This window comes from Schistocerca nitens, chromosome 5 (assembly GCF_023898315.1).
Source record: "Schistocerca nitens isolate TAMUIC-IGC-003100 chromosome 5, iqSchNite1.1, whole genome shotgun sequence".
In the NCBI taxonomy this organism is placed as follows: Eukaryota; Metazoa; Arthropoda; class Insecta; order Orthoptera; family Acrididae; genus Schistocerca; species Schistocerca nitens.
Genome location: NC_064618.1, coordinates 447,412,789 through 447,433,956, shown reverse-complemented (window position 1 = coordinate 447,433,956; position 21,168 = coordinate 447,412,789). Strand labels below are relative to the sequence as shown.

General features: G+C 39.1%; 1 protein-coding gene across 1 annotated transcript in view; it reads left to right on the top strand.

The window, feature by feature from the left end:
- LOC126260257 (mediator of RNA polymerase II transcription subunit 15) overlaps positions 1 to 21,168 on the top strand; it is a 165,811-nt gene that overhangs the window by 66,280 nt on the left and 78,363 nt on the right. Inside the window, exon 6 of the mRNA XM_049957585.1 lies at positions 11,821 to 11,918. Within this exon, the coding sequence (XP_049813542.1) occupies positions 11,821 to 11,918 (98 nt within the window). The remainder of the gene's footprint in view (positions 1 to 11,820; positions 11,919 to 21,168) is intronic.

The following is a 21,168-nucleotide window of genomic DNA, read 5'->3' as shown; positions in this document are numbered from 1 at the left end:
GTGAAATTCTTTCAGAAAAACAGCTGAGGTAATATTAACCTGTTTGAAAAGTTGTAATTATTTTTGGTATCGACTAATCCTGTTGAAGAAAAGTAATGCTGAAGGAGGGTGTCCTTTTACAGGGTGCGTGGTTTGGGTCGGGTAAGAAGTTTTATAGATTGAGCTTTTAGGCAGATAGGTCACAGATTAGTCAAGTAATTGCAATAGATAGCTCAAGTGCCAATTTCCACTCCATCAAACTTGTCTCCTACAAAATTCTGCAATTACTTGCCTCTCATGTTTCCTTGGATGGTATTATCCAAGAAGCCAACTTCAAATTGCAACAGCAAGCCAGACTTAATCTTAAAAAGCTATCCCCTCATCTCCGTAACTACCTCAACAGTGGTATTTTCCTTCCTGTCCATCTGCAACTCTGTAAACAGCCATGCCATCAACCACTACTCCTCTCCTACAAACCAAGCTTGGCCAACCTTTGTAGTATCCCACAGGGTTCACCACTACCTCCCAGACCAAAAATAACTCATAATCACAAGAACTAGTCACAATAGTATAGCATTTTTCAACTTTTTATCAAAAGCTCTCTCTCTTCCTTAATTACCTGTATTATCTGTGGCTCTCACTTTCAGCCCTAAACCCACATTTAATCATGCTGTTTTGGTAAAGGACCTACTTTCACATGTAATGTCAACTGCAAATATCACTTTGCAACGCAATCCCAAAACCTTTACAACAGCTAACCTGGCTTTGAACCCTGCCTTGAACAGTTCCAACCACAATACCAACTGGATCTACCACCACTACTCAAAATCATCCCGTACAAGCCTTCCGAGAATTCCTCATGTGCAGCATTGCTTCACTATGCTTCCTCAGTTCTCTGCAACATGACCCTAAACTGTCCTCTACAGAACTTGAGGCTCTTTGTTCCGTAAAAGCTGATGACGCCGTCATTATCCTCCCAGCAGTCAAAGGGTCTACCACTGTGGTAGTTGACCAACAGGAGTATGTTAGTAAAGGTCTATGCGAGCTGTCCGACAACTCTACATACAGCACCTGCCATCAAGATCCCATCCCTGTGATTCAAACTGACCTGCATTCCCTCCTTAAAATACCACAGAACTTTTTACCCCCACCCAAACCATGAACCCCCACCTTTTAACTTTTAACTAAGATCCACAAACCCAATCGTCCTGCCCATCCTGTAGTTGCTGGCGTCTAAGCACCCACCAAATGTGTGTCTGCCATTGATCAACACCTACAGTCCACAGTACAAAGACTTCCCTCCTACATTAAAGACACTATCCACTTCCTAGACCATCTGAAATCTGTGCCTGTCCCACTCCCACCACACACCATGTTCATGACCATTGATGTCACCTTCCTCTGTACCAACATCAGCACCCACTTGATTCCAAACCTGTGACAACCTTCTTGCTCATCTTAATCAACTTTATACTTACCAACAACTACTTTCCCTTTAAGACTTTGAGTTCCCAACCCTTTGCAGCATGCATGTAACAGAATACCGGGCATAAGACTTTGAGTTCCCAACCCTTTGGAGCATGCATGTAACAGAATACCGGGCATTTTTGACGTTGCTTTAATTAACTACCATTTCATTCTTATAGCCTTATTTAAAGATATGGAAACATTTTTTTAGAGGGAAAGGTTCCTATTTGATCAATTTGTAAAATAAAGCACATTTAAATACAAATTTAGGACGCAAATGTTATTTACATTTCAGTATATATTTAGTGAAAAAAAATTCTGCGCAGATTCTTATCGGTACATTTAACAATAATTTGCCCTTGTATGGTACAATTTGAAACACTCTGGCATGCACAGTGGAATTTTGCAGTCAGGGCACCAGCATACTGTTTCATTTCTTGAAGACTTTCCGTTGGACTGCTTTGTTTTTTTCTGCAAAATGCTTTCCTGAAAGTCTGCTGCTACACACATTTTGGGGAGTAGCAGTATGTTGATGTACAGCACCTTTAATTGAAAATTCTTCATCTAATTGCAGAAGAAAATTTGCCAAATGGCAGCCTTTGTTCTGATTGTTTCTTGTTTACAATACAAGATGAAAGCATTCACTGCCGCCATTATAAAAAGATGGAAAAACAGTTTCTTCCACCATTTCATTTGTCTTCTCTTGAAAGGGTAGTAAGATATAAGTTGGTCATTTCTGTCTATACCTGTCTTGTTGAGGTTGTAGTCTAGAATGGCATCAGGTTTCATTTTCTTTGTCAGCCCCGTTTCTATTTCTGTTTTGGTCATCTCGTGAAGAGTTGACAAAAACAGAACATCTCTTGTGTCCCTCCACTTCAGGCACAACAAATGTTCCTTCCTCATAAATATACAGTCACCTTTTTTTGTTTTTTTTTTCTGACTGCACCTTGCTTAGGAAGTCCTCTATGATTAGGCATGCAAGTCCCCAAAGCCTTCATCTTATTCTCCCATGGAAAATCAAAAACAGTAGGTGAAGTGCAGTATCTGCCCATATAAACAGTATGTCCTTTTTTGAGGTAGCCAGACAGAAGTCTATGAAAAAGGGCAGTGACTGAATTGTCTTGGGGACTCAGTGTTAAGGGGCAGACAAAACAAACAGATCAGGGGTATGGCCATGGGAATCAGTATGGCTACGTCCTATGCCAACTTTTTCGTGGGTTGCTTGGAGGGAGATTTCCTGGGATCAATAAGCCTTAAGCCCCTGGTTTGGTTTTGATACATTGATGACGTCTTTGCCATATGGACTCATGGTGAGTCTGACCCGTTAAAATTCCTGGAATCTATAAATGCCTTGTCCCAATTAATTTCCACATGGTCCTATTCCAAATCCCGTGCTACTTTCCTTGATGTTGTTCTCATCCTCACCGAAGGCCAGCTACACACTTCTGTCCACAATAGACCTACTAACAGACAACAGTACTTATATTTTGACAGTTGCCATCCTTTCTATGACAAAAGTTCTCATCCATACAACCTTGGCATTAGAGGCAATTACAACTCGTACAAAATTGATATGTGTTTCAAAGTTTTACTGACCTACAAAGTAGTTACCAGCATTGTGCATAACCCGTTGCTAGTGATATGGAAGTCGTGGGATACTCTTAGCAGTGCTAGTTGTGTTGACAGTTTGAGTGGCGCGGTCTATTGCCCAACGAATTTGTAGCAGTTCTGAAGCGAATGCCGTGAAGTGTTTCCTTCAGTTCAGAAATAGAATTGAACTTATGAGTGTTTAAGTCAGGGGAGTGCAGTAGGTGGTATAACACTCAGCCCCATCAGTCAAACAAATCAGTAACGGCTTGCACTGTACGTGCTTGAGTGTTATCCTGCAAAATAATGGCCAGATCCTGCAGATAGTGTCATCACTTCTGTCTCTAAGCTGGTTGTAGGTTGAGTTCCAAAAATAAACAGCCTACTTTATACGGATCCCTATGAGAGTGAAGAAGGAATGGAACTTTTCTATGTCAGTGAACATTAACAGTTTAAATATATTATTAAATTTTTGCATAGCATACAGATGCCCACACCCCTCCATGCTTGGAGAGACACTGCATGTGCTGTATCATCATGCGTTGGGGTGGTTGGAGGTGGTGCACATCACAAGCTATGCTCACCCCAAGAGGCAGATGATTGAGACCTTCTGACATTATTCCATATACAGCAGCTTACTTACCATCACTTATCATAACAAAACTACTGATATAGGAGTGCAGCTGTGTATAACTGCTAGTCAACAGTATGAGGAAAAGGACAGATTGCTACTCCCTGTAAGAAATACTCGTTGAGTTGCAAACAGGCACATTTAAAAGGCTCTTACACATTAGGGCTTTTGGCCAAAGCTTTCTCCAGCAAAGAAAACACACACACACACACACACACACACACACACACACACACACACCATGCAAACATGACTGCTACCATGGGCAGCTCTGACCAAAATCAGGACAGAGCTGCCAGTAGTAGCAGTCATGTGTGTATGAAGAGTGCTTGCTTTTGTGTGTGTGTGTGTGTATGTGTGTGTGTGTGTGTTTTGTTTGCTAAAGATGGCTTTGGCTGAAAGTTCTAATGTGTAACAGTCTTTTCGTTATGCCTCTCTGCAACACAGTGGGCCTCTTTACGGCGAATAGCAATCTGTCCTTTTCCCAAAATTGTTAACAGTTAGTCATATTGGCAGATTCATATTATGTGATTTTCATAAATGTTATTAGTATGCACCATAACCAATCACAGTGTTTGAGGATTATTAGTCTTACACGCATCCTATAATAGAAACAGATGTTGTATTTGAACAGACTTGAAATAAGCCATGTATGTTGAACCATTTCCTAATTTGTTTTATTTGCTTGTAAATAAATCATTATAATTTATTAATGATTTACTGAACATACAATATGCAGAATGAACTGTGACATTCTGGTTTTATTATGTTTCACATTCTAAGACTAATGTTATGTTAACTAACAAAAATTTCATCCTATCCTTTAACTGTAACATTATTACCTACTACTTTTTGCATATGGCAAGTTAATTCCTTTTAAATAATTTTGTGACTTCTGATGTATTGCAAAAAGAAGGAAAGCAGAGATCCAGAGTTATCCATGCTTAAAAAGCACCAGACCAACTAGTTCTATACAAGCAGAACAAATACGTGCAAATATGGGGCACACATTGAACAGTACAAAACAGCATTATTTGGAAACAGGGTTGACAAAATTCGATATCTTGAACGTTAATGGCCGGCCAGAGTGGCTGTGCGGTTCTAGGTGCTACAATCTGGAGCCGAGCGACTGCTACGGTCGCAGGTTCGAATCCTGCCTCGGGCATGGATGTGTGTGATGTCCTTAGGTTAGTTAGGTTTAATTAGTTCTAAGTTCTAGGCGACTGATGACCTCAGAAGTTAAGTCTCATAGTGCTCAGAGCCATTTTTTTAAAACATTAATGATGTTTATGACTTGTGCTCAAAGTCTGTTTTTTGTTTTGTTTGATGTCTATTTGTCAGCTTTTTGTTGTTGAAAAACTTCGTACCACAACATCCCAAGCTTCTTTAGGTGATAGTTTAGAGCTTCCTTTTACCAGCATGTATGCATATTTATGAAATTGTAAGATTGCACTGTTGCCTCATAATTTTATATTTTTTTCTCAAGTGAATTTTCTTTGTGATACATAAACATATTCAAACTTTTTTCTTACAATTTTTGCTCTGAAGTTTCTAATAGCGCCTGAACATATTTCATCTGGAGGAAAAAATTTTCATCGTTGACTGTTTTATTTCTGATCATTCAGTACCAGAGGTGGCTTTTAATGTTATGCAGAACCTCTGAAAATTTCATTCATTTATCTATGATAGTTTTTGATATAATGCGGCATATGTACTGAAAATTTTAGTTTGCGGGAAATTGATTTCAAAGAAAAAGTTTTTGAAATTTGTTACTTACCGTTAATTAAAACTGTCCTGCTGCATATGATGGCCCTTCTTTGGCCTCTATCAGGTCTTCCAGCTTCTTTTTCACCTTCCTGGATATTTGTCTTGCTTTCTGGGCCATATTAGATTCAGACCTGTCTGCATTGGTTATCCTCATTTTATCGCAGTGTTGCAGCCCAGTGATAATCTTTTCACCAGGATTAATTCCAAGCTTTTTCAGTACCCAACACTTTCCAACATTGCAACAATTGTATGTAATAACAGCATCATGATCTCCTAGTTTCATTTTATGCATGCATACAAATACAGTTTTAGGAAGGCGGTTCCAAAATATTGCTGTTGAAACATTCATTTGAGTTCTGTGTCTGCCCATGCAGACATTTCCTTAGAAGGTCAGGATGAGCCAAGTCTCTGAAAATAAGTTTAATTGCTGTAATAACAGTAGCAGGAAGAGAATGCTTGTAAGAATAAGATTCTCCAGTTGCCTGAGCCATATTGTATTTCCACCATGAATTTTCTCCTGATGGACACAATCCATGACATGCCTTATCAGTAGAGGACTTAAGGAAGAATATGGCCCGAACATCTCTTCATTGCCTCCAGATTTTCTTTATTTCTCCTAATTGCCTGCCCATAGTATACCTGCAAGTTTTCTATAACTACTACTCACAATCACACTTGAACAAAACTAACTGTGTGTTTGAAAGCGTGTTATTTACAAACAGCATTCCAAGGATAGCCAACACACTCAGGAGTAAAAAAAAATTCCCTAATGTGCAATGTAGGGGATATAAAGATCTAAAATACGAGGTGTGGCTAGAAAAAAACCGGACTAGTACTGGTGAAACAATAAAACGAATGCAATAAGGCTGAAAGTCGCGTGGCCTGTCACGTGACTCTCGCTCCGCCTACTGCTTGAGTTTCATCTGCCTCCTGCACTCAGTCTGCCCGTGGCGTCTGTTTTAAGTAGTTGACGTTTTGTCTGTGCGTCGGAAAATGTTGAGTGTACAGAAAGAACAGCGTGTTAACATCAAATTTTGTTTCAAACTAGGAAAATCTGCAAGTGAAACGTTTCTAATGTTACAACAAGTGTACAGCGATGATTGTTTATCGCGAACACAAGTGTTTGAGTGGTTTAAACGATTTAAAGATGGCCGCGAAGACACCAGTGATGACACTCGCACTGGCAGACCATTGTCAGCAAAAACTGATGCAAACATTGAAAAAATCGGTAAACTTGTTCTACAAGATCGCCGTTTAACAATCAGAGCAGTGTCTGAGTTAACAGGAGTTGACAAGGAAAGTGTCGAACAAGTTTACCGATTTTTTCAATTTGATGTTAACACGCTGTTCTTTCTGTACACTCAACATTTTCTGACGCACAGACAAAACGTCAACTACTTAAAACAGACGCCACGGGCAGACTGAGTGCAGGAGGCAGATGAAACTCGAGCAGTAGGCGGAGCGAGAGTCACGTGACAGGCCACGCGACTTTCAGCCTTATTGCATTCATTTTATTGTTTCACCAGTACTAGTCCGATTTTTTTCTAGCCACACCTCGTATATGCAGAAAAGTGGGCATGGCACATAAACACACGTGGTAGGAAAATGCTCTTTAAATCCTTTTCAGAGAACTTAAATAAAACCTTAATCTATCGAAATATGATGAAAACCGAAAATTGATTTTTTTCAACCTGAACCACGGTGTGGTTCCCTTAAAACAATGTCAGGGCATGACATATTGTGTGCCATCTAATAATATTTACCAAGTTGTCTATAAAGATCATTTTGAACCCTGTTCATACTCTGGAACAACATACAAAAACTTGTCAGCTTTTAATCTGTTTGAAAACTGGGTGCTAACATTGTGGTGAAAGAAGAAAAATAATTAATATTTCAATTCCTATTAAATGAAATAAAACTGAGAGAACTGGACTGAATTGCAATTGTGACAAATTTCAGTGGTGAGACTCATCTACTAACAGATGCCACTAAATTGTAAGGTGATGGGGAATGTGGGCTAGCCCGAGATTCCTAAGGCTTTGATGTGAACTGCTTGAGCTGTTTGAGACTTGCTTGACCACAGCACTAATGATTGTATTTTGGTTATGAGTCAACAATGTCCTAGTGTGTTGAAAGTCTTTTGAAAATGAAGGAAGACAGAATCTAATTGTTCACCTCCATCTATTAATTGCAAGAAATTGTGTGTGAAAAAACTAGCTGTGTTTCATGTTAATATTTTCTTCAGATTCTGTACTGATTCTTTTAGACGAGCTTCTTTTCTTCAGGAAACATCGTAACATTTGAACTTAAGATTATGGTTTCGGAGCTAGAAAGACAGAGTTTGTAATTGTTTGTATGTATTCTTTCACCCTTTCTGTAAATAAGTGTGACCTGTGTGCTCTTTTCTAGTCTTGCTGGACCATTCATTAGAACAAGATATTTACAGTAAATATGAGCTAGAAAAGTGAATCATTCCACTGTCATTCCCTGTCATTGCTTGTTGTATTGTTCACTCTGAGGATGTTTTTCCAAACCAAGAGTGCTTATTTCAATATCACACATCCAAACAATGACACAGTAGCAAGATCCTGATGTGTGAATCCGCCTTTAATATGGAATCATATTTTGAAGGTTTGTCTCATGTAAAGTTTCAGCACCAGACTTATCAACAAGTGACTGTATGGAACATTGTAGGCCTCAAACATAGGTCATCTTACAGATGTTTTCTCTCTGATAATGTACATTCTTTTTGTAGCAAGAGTGTAGCCATTTCTGTTTTTACAACACTCTGTCTACCGCAGAATTAAATCAAGATGTGTTTTTGCTGTCTCTTGTTACCATACTTGGTACACATTCATCTACTGTGCAATATATGATATGTTTGAGCTGCAACCACATCTCTTCTGTTTTTTTTGGAAGTATATGTTCTAAATTAACTTTTTAAATGTACCAAACACAATAGTTTTCTTGATGAAGTTTTTGTTTCTGTTGTCTTATCATTGATCATTGATGAAATCCTTGAAAAGATCAGGTCTGCTTGTAGATAGGTGTTCTAAACTATTTCTTTTGCATGTTGGCTTTTTGCCTAGATGTTCCAGGCAGTGTCTGATAGCACATTCAGACGTAGTTTGCAAGATTGTTTGTGTTTTATCGCCTGTAATGCAAGAATAGGTTTCTCAGTCAGTATTAGGTAAAGTCACTTCTTCTGTGTTCGTGAGTCTAGACTGTCTTTGGTTGGCTGTACAATTGCTGCATCTGACCCTGGCACTCTGTAGAAAGTAAAAAAAAATGTTTACCTGCACCACCAATGCTGACTGTTGGATGCAGTGGTTGTTGCATTCAGATTCATTTTAGACCTTGCTAGACCTAAACATTTCTGCACATTGCTGTAAACACACATCATCAAAGGGAGACTAACTTATCTTGTCAGTATTGATTCCTTATTTTTACCAGCTTGGGTGTTCACCAACTTTCAGTTCTTGTTATTGTGTAATTGGGAATTGCTGTGAAAGCTATCTGGCTGGTTTCTGAGATTTTTTCCCCTTGTGGCTCTCAAAATTGTGCCAGAGCAAACAAATGGACAGGGTGCATTTCACATGCACTCTGCTGTTCCGTTGTTTGAAAAACACTTCTTCTGTTCAGGGAGACCCTCTACCATGTAATACTGGTCAAGAAATGTCACCCTGTTCTAGAGAAGAGTACTCCAGCAATTCCTCTGAGTGATGGTATAGATAGATAGATGTGATGTGATGTGATGTAATTCGATCAATGAGATTAGTGATCTTCAGTTGTCCTGCCAATATATGGAGAGAATGGAGAATAGGGTCCATTTCGATGCCAAGGTGAATGACAATCTGCAGTTGACCATAATCCATGCTTTGTACTGCTCCCTGAATATTCTCTTCTACCTGGTAAATGACATCTCCTGCGATGAAGCCAGAACGTAGATAGAATTCTTTCCTCTTCTTGTGAGCTGTTTCCCTAAGAGACAGTTGTTCAGGAATGAGACCAGGCCCATTGACTGTCTGATTGTCTGTGGGAGGCTGTGTCTGAAACCTGTTGGTTAGAACTGAGGTCTTTATCCACGACCCATTTACCAAGTTTGCCCTTTCCTGCGAAACAGTTCCAGACTGAGTTACAGTCTGAGAGTTATCATATAATGCTGAATTGTGTTCTCCAGACAATTTCAACAAAAGTAGAAATTGCCATTTTTGTCAGAAAAGTTCCAGGACAGTTTTTCAGGAAAAATAGAGAACTGCACTTACCAGTTAGTGAAGTGCACTTCGAGGTTAATGATCCAAGCTCCTCTCAAAGTAGTCACCTTGGCTGTCTATACACAGTTACCAACATTTCTTTAGGTCGTGGAAGCAAGCAGGGAAATTTTCAAGTGCGATGCTTGTAAGCTCATTTGTCACAACCCGTTGGATGTCTGCGATATCTTGGTGAAGCTTTCCTTTCAGTTGCCTTTTCACTCATAGAAATAAGAAAAAATTGTAAGGCAAGAGGTTGGGCGAATATGGTGGATATGGGATGGCAGTAACAGAATGTCTGGCCAGATACTCGCTATAACAGATAAAGCAGTATGGGGTCTTGCATTGTCATGCAGTGCAGCCATGTCACGAGAATGATACAAATTAGGGTGGTGACGTCAAATTGCTTTTTGCAAACAGTTTCAAGATGTTAATGTTAAGAATTTGGTTCACTGTTTGACCTAGAGGAACATACTCATGGTGAACTAATCCTTTACTATCACAGAATGCGATGAACATTGGCTTTGTTCTTGAAGGTTCTCTTTGACTTTTTCGAAACTGATGAGGATCTCCACGATTAAACTAATTGATGCTTCATGTCAGAGTCATACTGGTTGCACAACTTTCATCCCCAGCAATCATCTTCAGCTGAAATATGGGATAATGCCAGGCTATATGTAGTAGTTCAGAAGAAATTCTTTGTTTTTCCTCATTCTGTTCATCTGCTAGTTTGTGGGGGAAGGGTTTTGCATTAAGTTTTTGTTTCCCTAAATTCTTGTGTAAAATTGTATGACACACACCACAATTCAAATTAAGTTCTTCTGATATCACATGCATAGTTACATGATGATCTTCTTGCAGTAACTGCCTTACACGCTCCACATTTGCATTGGTATGTTTTGTAGGCAGGTGACCAGCTCTGGGATCATCTTGCACTGAATCTCTTCCCTCGCAAAACCTTTTGTGCCACTCAAAAACATGACTTCTTGAACATGAGTCCTTGAAAGTGCCTCACCTGCATATGCCTGCTTAATCAATGCCCATGTTTCGCTGCAAGTTTTCCCAAACTTAATGCAGAACTTAATGTTCACTCTCTGCTCACAGTCAGCATCCATTGTGTCACTGTAACTAATGCACCAGGAACCTAAACAATGTGTTGGTAAGCACAGCCCTGCCACCTAGCGAGTTTGTGTGGAAACATGGCCAAGGTCATTTCAAGGATACATATGTACCAGGTAGCATTAAAAACAACAATTATTCCATTTAGTATTGCACTCCCCCCCCCCCCCCCCAAATAAAAAAGTGCCCTGGAATTTTTCTGACATAGGAAGTATTAAAGTTTAACAATGTGTTCGCCACAGGAGCCAGTTTCCCTCAGTCCCTTAACTCAATAAACTGCTGCATTATGAAGACACCGGACAGTTCCTGTTGCACGTAGCAGCTGTTTGCAGATCGCAAATTCTTCCATTAAGTTCCTGTAGTAGCCACAGTTAATATCTATGTCTACAGTTAATAGTAGCATTTACAGTGTTGTGAAGAAACCCCACAGCATTCAGATATGCAATCATTGCTCTTGTAAACTCATATAAGAGAAATTAAATAAATGAAAATAAACTGCCACAGCACACAAACTGAGGTTATCACACATTCCGTTTCCACCCTGAAATATGTAACAAAATATATTAGCAAATTGTTCTAACCAAGTAATGTGGCCTGCTGCTACTTCTAAAGTTGTAAATGTACTAGCCAAAATATATTATATGTCTCTTTATCTGGTTCAAATAATTTATTGGTATTGTAATTCTAAAACAGTTTCTTGTCATCTATACAGTGATGGAAGTAGGTTAAGTGTACTGTAGTAAGAAAAAATGTCACAGTAAAGCTGTGTGCTACTACCTGCAACTTAAAGATGCACTTGACTCTTGAAAATTCTGTGATAAAGCAAGCAATTTCAACTTGATGATGAAGCCTATCCAAATTTGATTGCAGACAAACCATAGAATGCAGTAAACTTGGATATTTTCTCAATTTTCAGATGCAGCTCTTTATAGACGAGTGATGCTTCTTGTCTTTTATGCTATTGTATCACTGTGTATCAGATGACTCTATCATGTTTTAATTATTTGTATGTTTATATAGTGTTACAGACTTTGAATCAGAGACCAGGACAACCATTGGGTGGTTTGACTTCATTGCAGAATAAAGTTCCAGACCTAGGCCTGGGGCCAGGTGCACAAGTAAGAAAGATTGCTTTTCAACGTAGTGTAATTTGAAAATTCTTTTACGAAAGTAATACATTTACACAGCTGGCATCAGTTTGTACATTTTTATAGGTAATACAGAAGATGTTTCTAAGTCTGTTTTAGTTTTCTTGTATCCTTCCCTATTCACTTACAACGAATGACAAAGTGAGAGAGTAACAATTTCTAAACACAAAACTGAAAGGAACCAACTGACTTAGTCTAGAATGAATTTTCATTCTGCAGTGGAGTGTACACTGATTTGAAACTTCCTGGCAGATTAAAACGGTGTGCTGGCTGGTACTTGAACTTGGGACATTTGCCTTTTGTGAGCAAGTGCTCTACCAACTGACCTAACCAAGTACAACTAGTGACCCACCTTCGCACCTATACTTCAGCAAGTAACTCGTACCCTAATTACAAAATCCACAGAATAGAATTCTGCATACCTTGTGAAAATAGGACTCCTGGAAGAAATGATATTGTGGTGACATGCCTTTGCTGCGTTCTGGGGCATCGTTTCCAGAATGAATGGAGGAAGATTCAAATTGGCGTATACTTCACTGCAATGTGAAAATTCATTTTGGAAGTTATCCCCATATGCCATGGGTATGCAATGTTTCCAATGCGTTTATTCTGGGAGTGCTGGTCCTGCAAGCTATGAAGGAGAACATCTGTGAAGTTTGGTATTTATTCCACTTATTTAGAATAATTATCAGTTCTGTTTTTCTGACATTGTATAGCTGACTGTTGCTCATTAACATTGTGTTAGTTGACAATTCTGTGAGATGTACTTCTTCACTAACTTCGTATGTTACACACAAAATCAGAAATTTATAGTAATGGAAGTGGACATACAGTGGAAAAGTTGGCCTTGGTTTCTGAATGCTTTGAAATCAAATATGCATCTGTCAGGAACTAAAGTAATTACTTCCAATATCTGGCTTTCACAATTACTTGTTGCTGTTTGCTATTAAGCCACACAGTAATGGAAAGCAGTATCTGCAATGGATACTCGCGTTTTTCACTTTTGAGTGCAGTGCAATTTAAATTTCATTTTCATTTTACTAGCTCACCATGCTACACCATGAAGATGACGTGCTACAGACGTGAAATTTAACTGACAGGAAGAAGATGATGTAATATGCAAATGATTAGCTTTTCAGAGCATTCACACAAAGTTGGCGCCAGTGGCGACACCTACAACTTGTTGACATGAGGAAAGTTTCCAACCGATTTCTCATACACAAACAGCAGTTGACCGGTGTTGCCTGGTGAAATGTTGTTGTGATGCCTCGTGTAAGGAGGAGAAATGCGTACCATCACGTTTCCGACTTTGATAAAGGTTGGATTGTAGCCTATCGCGATTGCGGTTTATCGTATCGCGACATTGCTGCTCGCGTTGGTTGAGATCCAATGACTGTTAGCAGAATATGGAATCGGTGGGTTCAGGAGGGTAATACGGAACGCCGTGCTGGATCCCACCGGCCTCGTATCACTAGCAGTCGAGATGACAGGCATCTTATCCACATGGCTGTAACGGATCGTGCAGCCACGTCTCGATCCCTGAGTCAATAGATGGGTACCTTTGCAAGACAACAACCATCTGCACGAACAGTTCGATGACGTTTGCAGCAGCATGGACTATCAGCTCGGAGACCATGACTGTGGTTACCCTTGACGCTACATCATACAGGAGAGCCTGCGATGGTGTACTCAACGGTGAACCTGGGTGCACGAATGGCAAAACTTCATTTTATCGGGTGAATCTAGGCTCTGTTTACAGCATCATGATGGTCGCATCCGTGTTTGGCGGCATCTAGGTGAACGCAGATTGGAAGCATGTATTCGTCATTGCCATACTGGCGTATCACCCGGCGTGATGGTATGTGGTGGCATTGGTTACACATCTCGGTCACCTCTTGTTCGCATTGACGGCACTTAGAACAGTGGACGTTACATTTCAGAAGTGTTACAACCCTTGGCTCTACCCTTCATTCGATCCCTGCGAAACCCTACATTTCGGCAGGATAATGCACGACCGCATGTTGCATGTCCTGTACGGGCCTTTCTGGATACAGAAAATGTTCGACTGCTGCCTTGGCCAGCACATTCTCCAGATCTCTCACCAATTGAATACGTCTGGTCAATGGTGGCCGAGCAACTGGCTCATCACAATACACCGGTCACTACTCTTGATGAACTGTGGTATCTTGTTGAAGCTGAATGGGCAGCTGTACCTGTACATGCCATGCAAGCTCTGTTTGACTCAATGCCCAGGCATATCAAGGCCGTTATTACGGCCAGAGGTGATTGTTCTGGGTACTGATTTCTCAGGATGTATGCACCCAAATGGAGTGAAAATGTAATCACATGTCAGTTCTAGTATAAAATATTTGTCCAGTGAATACCCGTTTATCATCTGCATTTCTTCTTGGTGTAGCAATTTTAATGGCCAGTAGTGTATATCCAATTAGGAATATATAATCCTAGTACTGAAGCTGGGTGTTAATTGAATCTGCACAAATAGAAATATAAGATTGTCAGCTTATCCAATAGTGCTATGTACTGGCCATAAGAAAAAAGGCAATTTCATTTCCTGCACGTAAAAAAAAAAAAAATAGATTCAAAGCTTGGACCCGAAAGATTAAATAATGCAGTCTATTGGAATCTCTTGTGCTATTTAGTTTCTGTTTAAAGCTGGTCCACATGCCATGATCTGCCTGCATACATCACATCTTTGCAGACAGATCATTGCGTCTGGACAAGGGTGATTTGCACAGATCTGATATGCGTGCAAACATGGAAGATGATGGAAGTTCGAACAAAATTACTCATATGTTGGTACCAATCGCATCTGCATAGGCAAATTGTAGGTTTTGGACAGGAGTTTGCCATAAATCTGGTGTGGAATGTTTTGAGTCAGCTGATTTGTTCAGTTTAGTGTTTCTTGGCTGCATGTGCACAGTGGATTTTAAACTGGCAGATCTGTGTCAGTGGTCTAGGGAGTTCATTGCTGAATTTATTCAAATGTAGAGGAGTCACATATGATTGTGGAAAATTAAGAGCAAGAAATATAGCATTGAGTTAAGAGAGCAGCTGCTTACAATTCTATAATAGAAAAAATACAATCAGTTACCTGAATGGCAAACAGGAAAGCCCTAATAAAAAAATAAAATAAAAAAACTGTTGCTGGCTGTTTAGCACAGAGAGCTAAGCAAGAAAACAGTCTTTTGATACGATGTCAAAACAAAGAAGTATATAAGCAGACTTTGTGATATTTTGACCATCTCTTCTTTCTGAGTAATGAAGAAACATTTAGACCCAACAGAAACACAATTGAGGATAAAATTTAGGAGGCAATGTGAGAGGTAATTCAACACTAGAAGCTTATTCAAAGGCATATGTGTTGCATACATATATGATTAATAAGTTGAAGGTGGTTGTATGCAGTTAATTACTGTGATAAAAAGAACATAAATATACTTGTTCATGTTGTACAGTTACATTTAGGGAGGGAAAATTACCAGTACACGAATCAGTTCTACAGTGGAACAGCTCCAACAGTATTGAAATAGTGTTTGTATTTGTCTCTAACAGTTTTTGTGTTTTCAAAAATTTGTCTTCTCGTTCCACTTTGACGTGGATGCATAACTTCTTGGTTACACCTTTCACACAATTCAGCTTCCTCAAAGAGTAGTGCAAAATGCAATAAATTAATGCAACAGTCTCCATATTGTCCAGCTTCAAATTGATGGTTGTGTGGAGAGTACAGCATCTTATCGCCGATATTCCAAATGTATTTTCTACAACATGGTGTGCCTTTGATGGTCAGTAATTTAAATTTTTTTTCCCTCCTTGTTCACTGTTTCATGATGATATGGCTTCTTTATAATGTGCTGCATTGCAAAATCATTATCAACAACAAGAACATATTCCACAATTTCGGTGAAATTTAGAATTAATTGAGGGTGTGGAATTTTCAATCTATTATTGACAACTAGTTCAGAAAAATTTGTGTGTTTGTCTTCTGTAGAATACTTCCAGTAGAGACTCTTCCATTTGTTTCTACATCTCAGGGCATAGTTTCACAGCTCACATCTGCTGCAGCCACTAACACAACACTGTTAGTTTAAGAAAAGTGATCCACTCCCTTTAGATGGGACAGTTCTGACTCATATTCCATGTGTAGCTCCTAAACAATGATGAAATTGCCATTTGCTTTAGATATCGTGTTTGAAATGTTTCAGTTCGGAAATTCGGGATTTCAAAAAACCCCAGAACAAAAAATCATAAGGCACCAAGTTGGGAGTGTGGGCTGGCCACTCAAAACAATTGACACCCTTGAAGCGTGAACCATTGCTCCGTCCTTTTGAAACAAAATCTCTCCTTGAAATGTTCACCAAGTCCAGTTCATCTATTTGTGGGGGGGGGGGGGGGCAGAATTTAATCACTGTGATCCTGTTATCTTCAAAAACCCGCTATCCAACAATCTCAGCTGAGGAAACAGCACACCACACTGTAACTTAAGATGACTACAAAGGCCTTCAGTGCAGTTTTTGGGGATTGGTCTTGGCGCAGTAGTGCATGACTGTTTGTTGACACATCCGGTCAAGTGATAATGGGCTTCAGCATTGGAAATAACAGTTGTATCCTCAGGAATGTTTTCGAGAAGTGCTTCACATGGGTTTCTCCAAGAATTGAAGTCACATTCGAAGTGGCCAGCCCGATTTGGTCCTTTGCAATTGTGTGTGTGTGTGTGTGTGTGTGTGTGTGTGTGTGTGTGTGTGTGTGTGTTTCCCACCCCACCCCACCCCACAATCCCATGTTTACGTCAATTGTCCAATGACCCTGCAAGAACTGAAGGCCAATATCCAGGCAGAAATTGCCAACATATCAACATATCTGCTGCTATGCTGGTAAGGGTCATGGGAAATGTCATAAATAGTTATTTGGTCTATGGGAAATGGGGGTGTCACCTACCTGATATGATTTTCAAAACTGCGTAAAACAAAACTTTAGATACATACTGACAGTATTAAAAAATTAAAAAAAAAATGTGATCACAAAATGGGTTTTATTGCATTTTGGGATCTGGAAATTATGTTGCTGCATGCTGTATTAACAATTTCAATTTGTCTATGTAAGTTTCAGTTAGATCATATAAAGTCATCTACCTTCATAGTACCGTGTCTTGTCTCATAGCATACTGCACCAATTCTGTGTCTTATAGTATGCATATCCATTACAAAATTATTCACAGGCCCTATAAATAATAATAATAATAATAATAATAATAATAATAATAATAATAATAATTACAGCACAAATCAGTAACAGGCACTGTTTTTTCTCCAGTTTGAGGAGGGCAATAATACGGAAAATGAGGCCATTGAAGACACCAACTTGAATCCACATACACCAACTGCATCATCATCATCATCATCATCATCATCATCATCATCATCATCATCAACAACAACACCAGTAACACCGACTACTCCGAGATCCTCCAACTCAAATAAAAGTGTAACTGAAGCACCTTGTAGGAAGCGGAAATGTCCAATGGATGACAGAACAAGTGAAATATTGTCTATGGCAGGAAACAAACTGAATTCAATGCAGGCACCAGATACATTTGACACATTTGGGCAACATGTGGCAAACAAGTTACGTGCATTCACCCTCCAACAAAATCTTCTTGCGCAGAAATTAATCAATGATGTACTGTTGGAAGGAAATAAGGAATCTTTAAATGAAAACTTCAAGGTTGTTGAGATTGAGGCTACCGCAAATATAGAGGGCTAAAACATGGTGCAGTTTCTTAAAAGTTCCCAATAATGCAAAATGTGCATCGTTTTTACTTCCTGTTTGTTAGTTTCAACAAATGGGTGTAGTTCCGACATAGTGAAATAAGTTCAGCAATGAATCTTGCATCTCTGAGTACTCTGTAAACATCTTTTTATTAAGGCAAAAGTTACATCATAGTGGTGGATTTAAAATTGTTGCTTTTAAATTAATGTGATTTAGCTAAAATGTGTTGCACCTGTTCTTTTTTATGTCGTGTTATAAGTACTAGTGGTGCATACTGTGAACGGCTGATGTGGTCAATAAAGTTTTATTTCCAAACATGTCTTATTGGCTCATAAATGTTTGGTGCCATGTCTGTACTTATTGTGGCACACTCTTTTTTTTTTTCTATTATAGGTGTATAGTTGTTGCTTGATATATGGAACCCATGTGGAAAAGACTTATGTAATTTCTTTTATTATAATTTTACTTTCATTGATAAGCACATCATTTATATTGTCATAAATTTATATAGTTTTTCAAGCATTGTTAATCAAGATAGGTATCGAGTTGGGAAATATGGGAGAAGGTCATGACATACAGAAGGCCAAATGATTATTGGCTGTTCAAGAAACAATTTGAATAGGGTCTCAACTCTTTTCTTTACTTTCAGCCTCAGGGTGGGTGTGTGTGTGTGTGTGTGTGTGTGTGTGTGTGTGTGTGTGTGTGTGTTTTCACTGACAGTGAACCAAATTAAGAATTTATCATGATGCATTATTGGCTACTATGAACAAAAAAAGAAAAGACAGCGTCATAAAAGAACACAGAAGTCCTGTTAGGCCTGAAAACAATAACTACCAACCATTAAGAACAGGTAAAACAAGTGTAGAAGCAGTCAAAATATAACTAGCTTAATAAAAGCGGGTGCAAAATTTCAGGCAGGACTTCTGTGAATTATGATGTTTTGGGAACAAATGATGTAGCAAGAAAAGAAACAAAAGACCTAGGGATCTCTCTCATAAGATGACTACATGATCTGATAAGGTTAAAGGTAATTGGCTTCTCTGTCCCATGTTGCCATCATCATCATCAGTTATCTGCTATATTAGCAGGTCATTTGCCTCTCCATTTTCTGCGATCCATTGCTTCCTTCTTAAGGCTGCTGTATGTTGTACCGTCCATCATGTCATCCAGTATCTGGAATCTCTTCCTTCCTCGCTTCCTTTTCCCTTCTACATAACCTTCTAAAACGGTTTTTATCAGTCCGTCATTCTTTCTTAATATATGCCCAATCCAATTTCTTTTTCTTCTCTTTATTACATCTAGTAACTGTCTTTGCCATGGCTTACAGAATTGGTCATTTGTAAAGGAAGAGATGTAAAGTGCAAATAAAGATATCCAAAATGTATGCAAGAGATTTTAAAATGTAAAATCTGTTGACATAAGCTGCATAGAAAGAAGATTCCACATACCTCTGGTCTACAGTCTACAGATGAGGGAAGGACTTAGTAGTAACATGGGTTCTAGAATTGGTAAACAGTTATTTGAGTGTACAGTGTTATGCTACAGATGTCAACCTTCTCAAGGACAGAAATCATGAATTTTTGTGAAAATCATTTGCAGAATGCCAGGTCAGTGCAGCAATGGTTCTGGAGGACAAGTGTGATGCTTTTTAAGGCAGTGAAACTTTCCACCAGTGCTACCTACCAGCTGCTGTCTCATCCTCTGCATTGTGGCATCATGTGGATGCGGCACGGAAGATCATGTGGTCAGCACACGGTACTCCTGGCCGTTTTGCAGACTTTCCAGACTGTGGAGCCAGTAGCTCCTCATTTCACATCACAAGGCTGAGAGTATCCCATACCAGTCCTCCGATCAAGTGAAAATCCTTGGCAGTACTGGGAATGTGATTTATTATTCCTCAACAATATTATGAAAAGGAGAGATTGCTACTCACCTTATAGATGACATGTTGAGTTGCACACAGCGACAATGAAAAGTGTGTTACACATTGAACTTTCAGCCAAAACCTCCTTTTATTCTGAAGAAGGCTTTTGCTAAAAGCTCAATGTGGAACAGTCTTTCCATTGTGTATGCAACTCATCACGTCATCTTTGTGGTGAGTAGCAATCTGTCATTTTCATAATATTGTAGATTCCAACCTGAACTTTCCATTGTTTCATATATGCTTCACACAGACTTAAATTAGTACAAGAGTAATGTCATTTCTGCATTACGAGGTCTGTTAAAAAAATTCCAGAACTTCGGCCACAAAATTTTTCTACGGTTACCTTTTACTTATTGTACATGGTCTGCTTCAAAATAATTTCCTCCACGATTGACACATTGCTGCTAATGCCATTTCCACTTCTGGAAGCAGTCTCGATACGTCTCTTGCTGTATCATGTTAAGCACCATCTGCAAATTTTCTTTTATCTCATCTATAGTTGCAAATCTTCGTCCTTTCAACGGGGTTTTCAACTTTGGAAATAAAAAAAGTGCATGGGACAGGCCTGGAGAGTACTTAGGATGAGGCAACACAGTGATTAAGTTTTTTGTGTTGGAGAACCTTTCCCAACCCATTGTGAAGGTTGAACCTTGGTCTCAAAATCATAACCATAGACCCACGTCTCATCAGTTATGATTCTGTTAATGAACATCTCATTCTCATTTGCATGATCCGAAAGGTCTTTACAGATTGTGAGGCAAAGGTCTTTATAGTCTTGACTCATGAGCTGTGGTATGAACTTGGCAGGAACATGATGTATTCCAAGGTGCTGTGTCAGGATTTCATGACATGATCCAGCTGAAATGTTACATTCTTCTGCAATCTCATTGACAGTCAGTCTTTGATTGTCATGCACAGTTTTGTTGACATTCTTGACAGGAATATTGTTGGTAGACATCGAAAGGCGTCCTGAATGAGAGTCATCTTTAACTGCCATCTGATAATTTTTAAACTATGTGAACTATTTGTAAGACTGAGTACGCGTTAAGCACTCATCACCATAGGCTTCCAGCATCATTTGTTGAGTCTCTGTAAAGGTTTTTTGAGTTTCATGCAAAATTTAATGCAGATGCATTGCTCCTCTGACTCTGCCATCTCGAAATTCACAAACTTTGTGACACAGTGTTCTCAATATAGCACTGAACCACAGCTAACAGGTATACAACAATGAAACTTCCAGCAGTTACACAGTACATTAAACACAAACGTGCACAGGGGTGCCAACTGCATTTCGCTCCAGCACACTATTGGCACGAAATTACGAATGTTCCAAAATTTTGTGAACACTCCTCGTATAGAGTACAGGGCCAAGGAACCAAAATGAATTTTTGAATTGTTTGTGGCAGAATTGACACAATAAGTTGTAGTTGTTACAGAACACCAGATATCAATAGATTGCATTTATTATTTCAAATTACACTATCCAGTCACGTTAATGTAACCATTTGT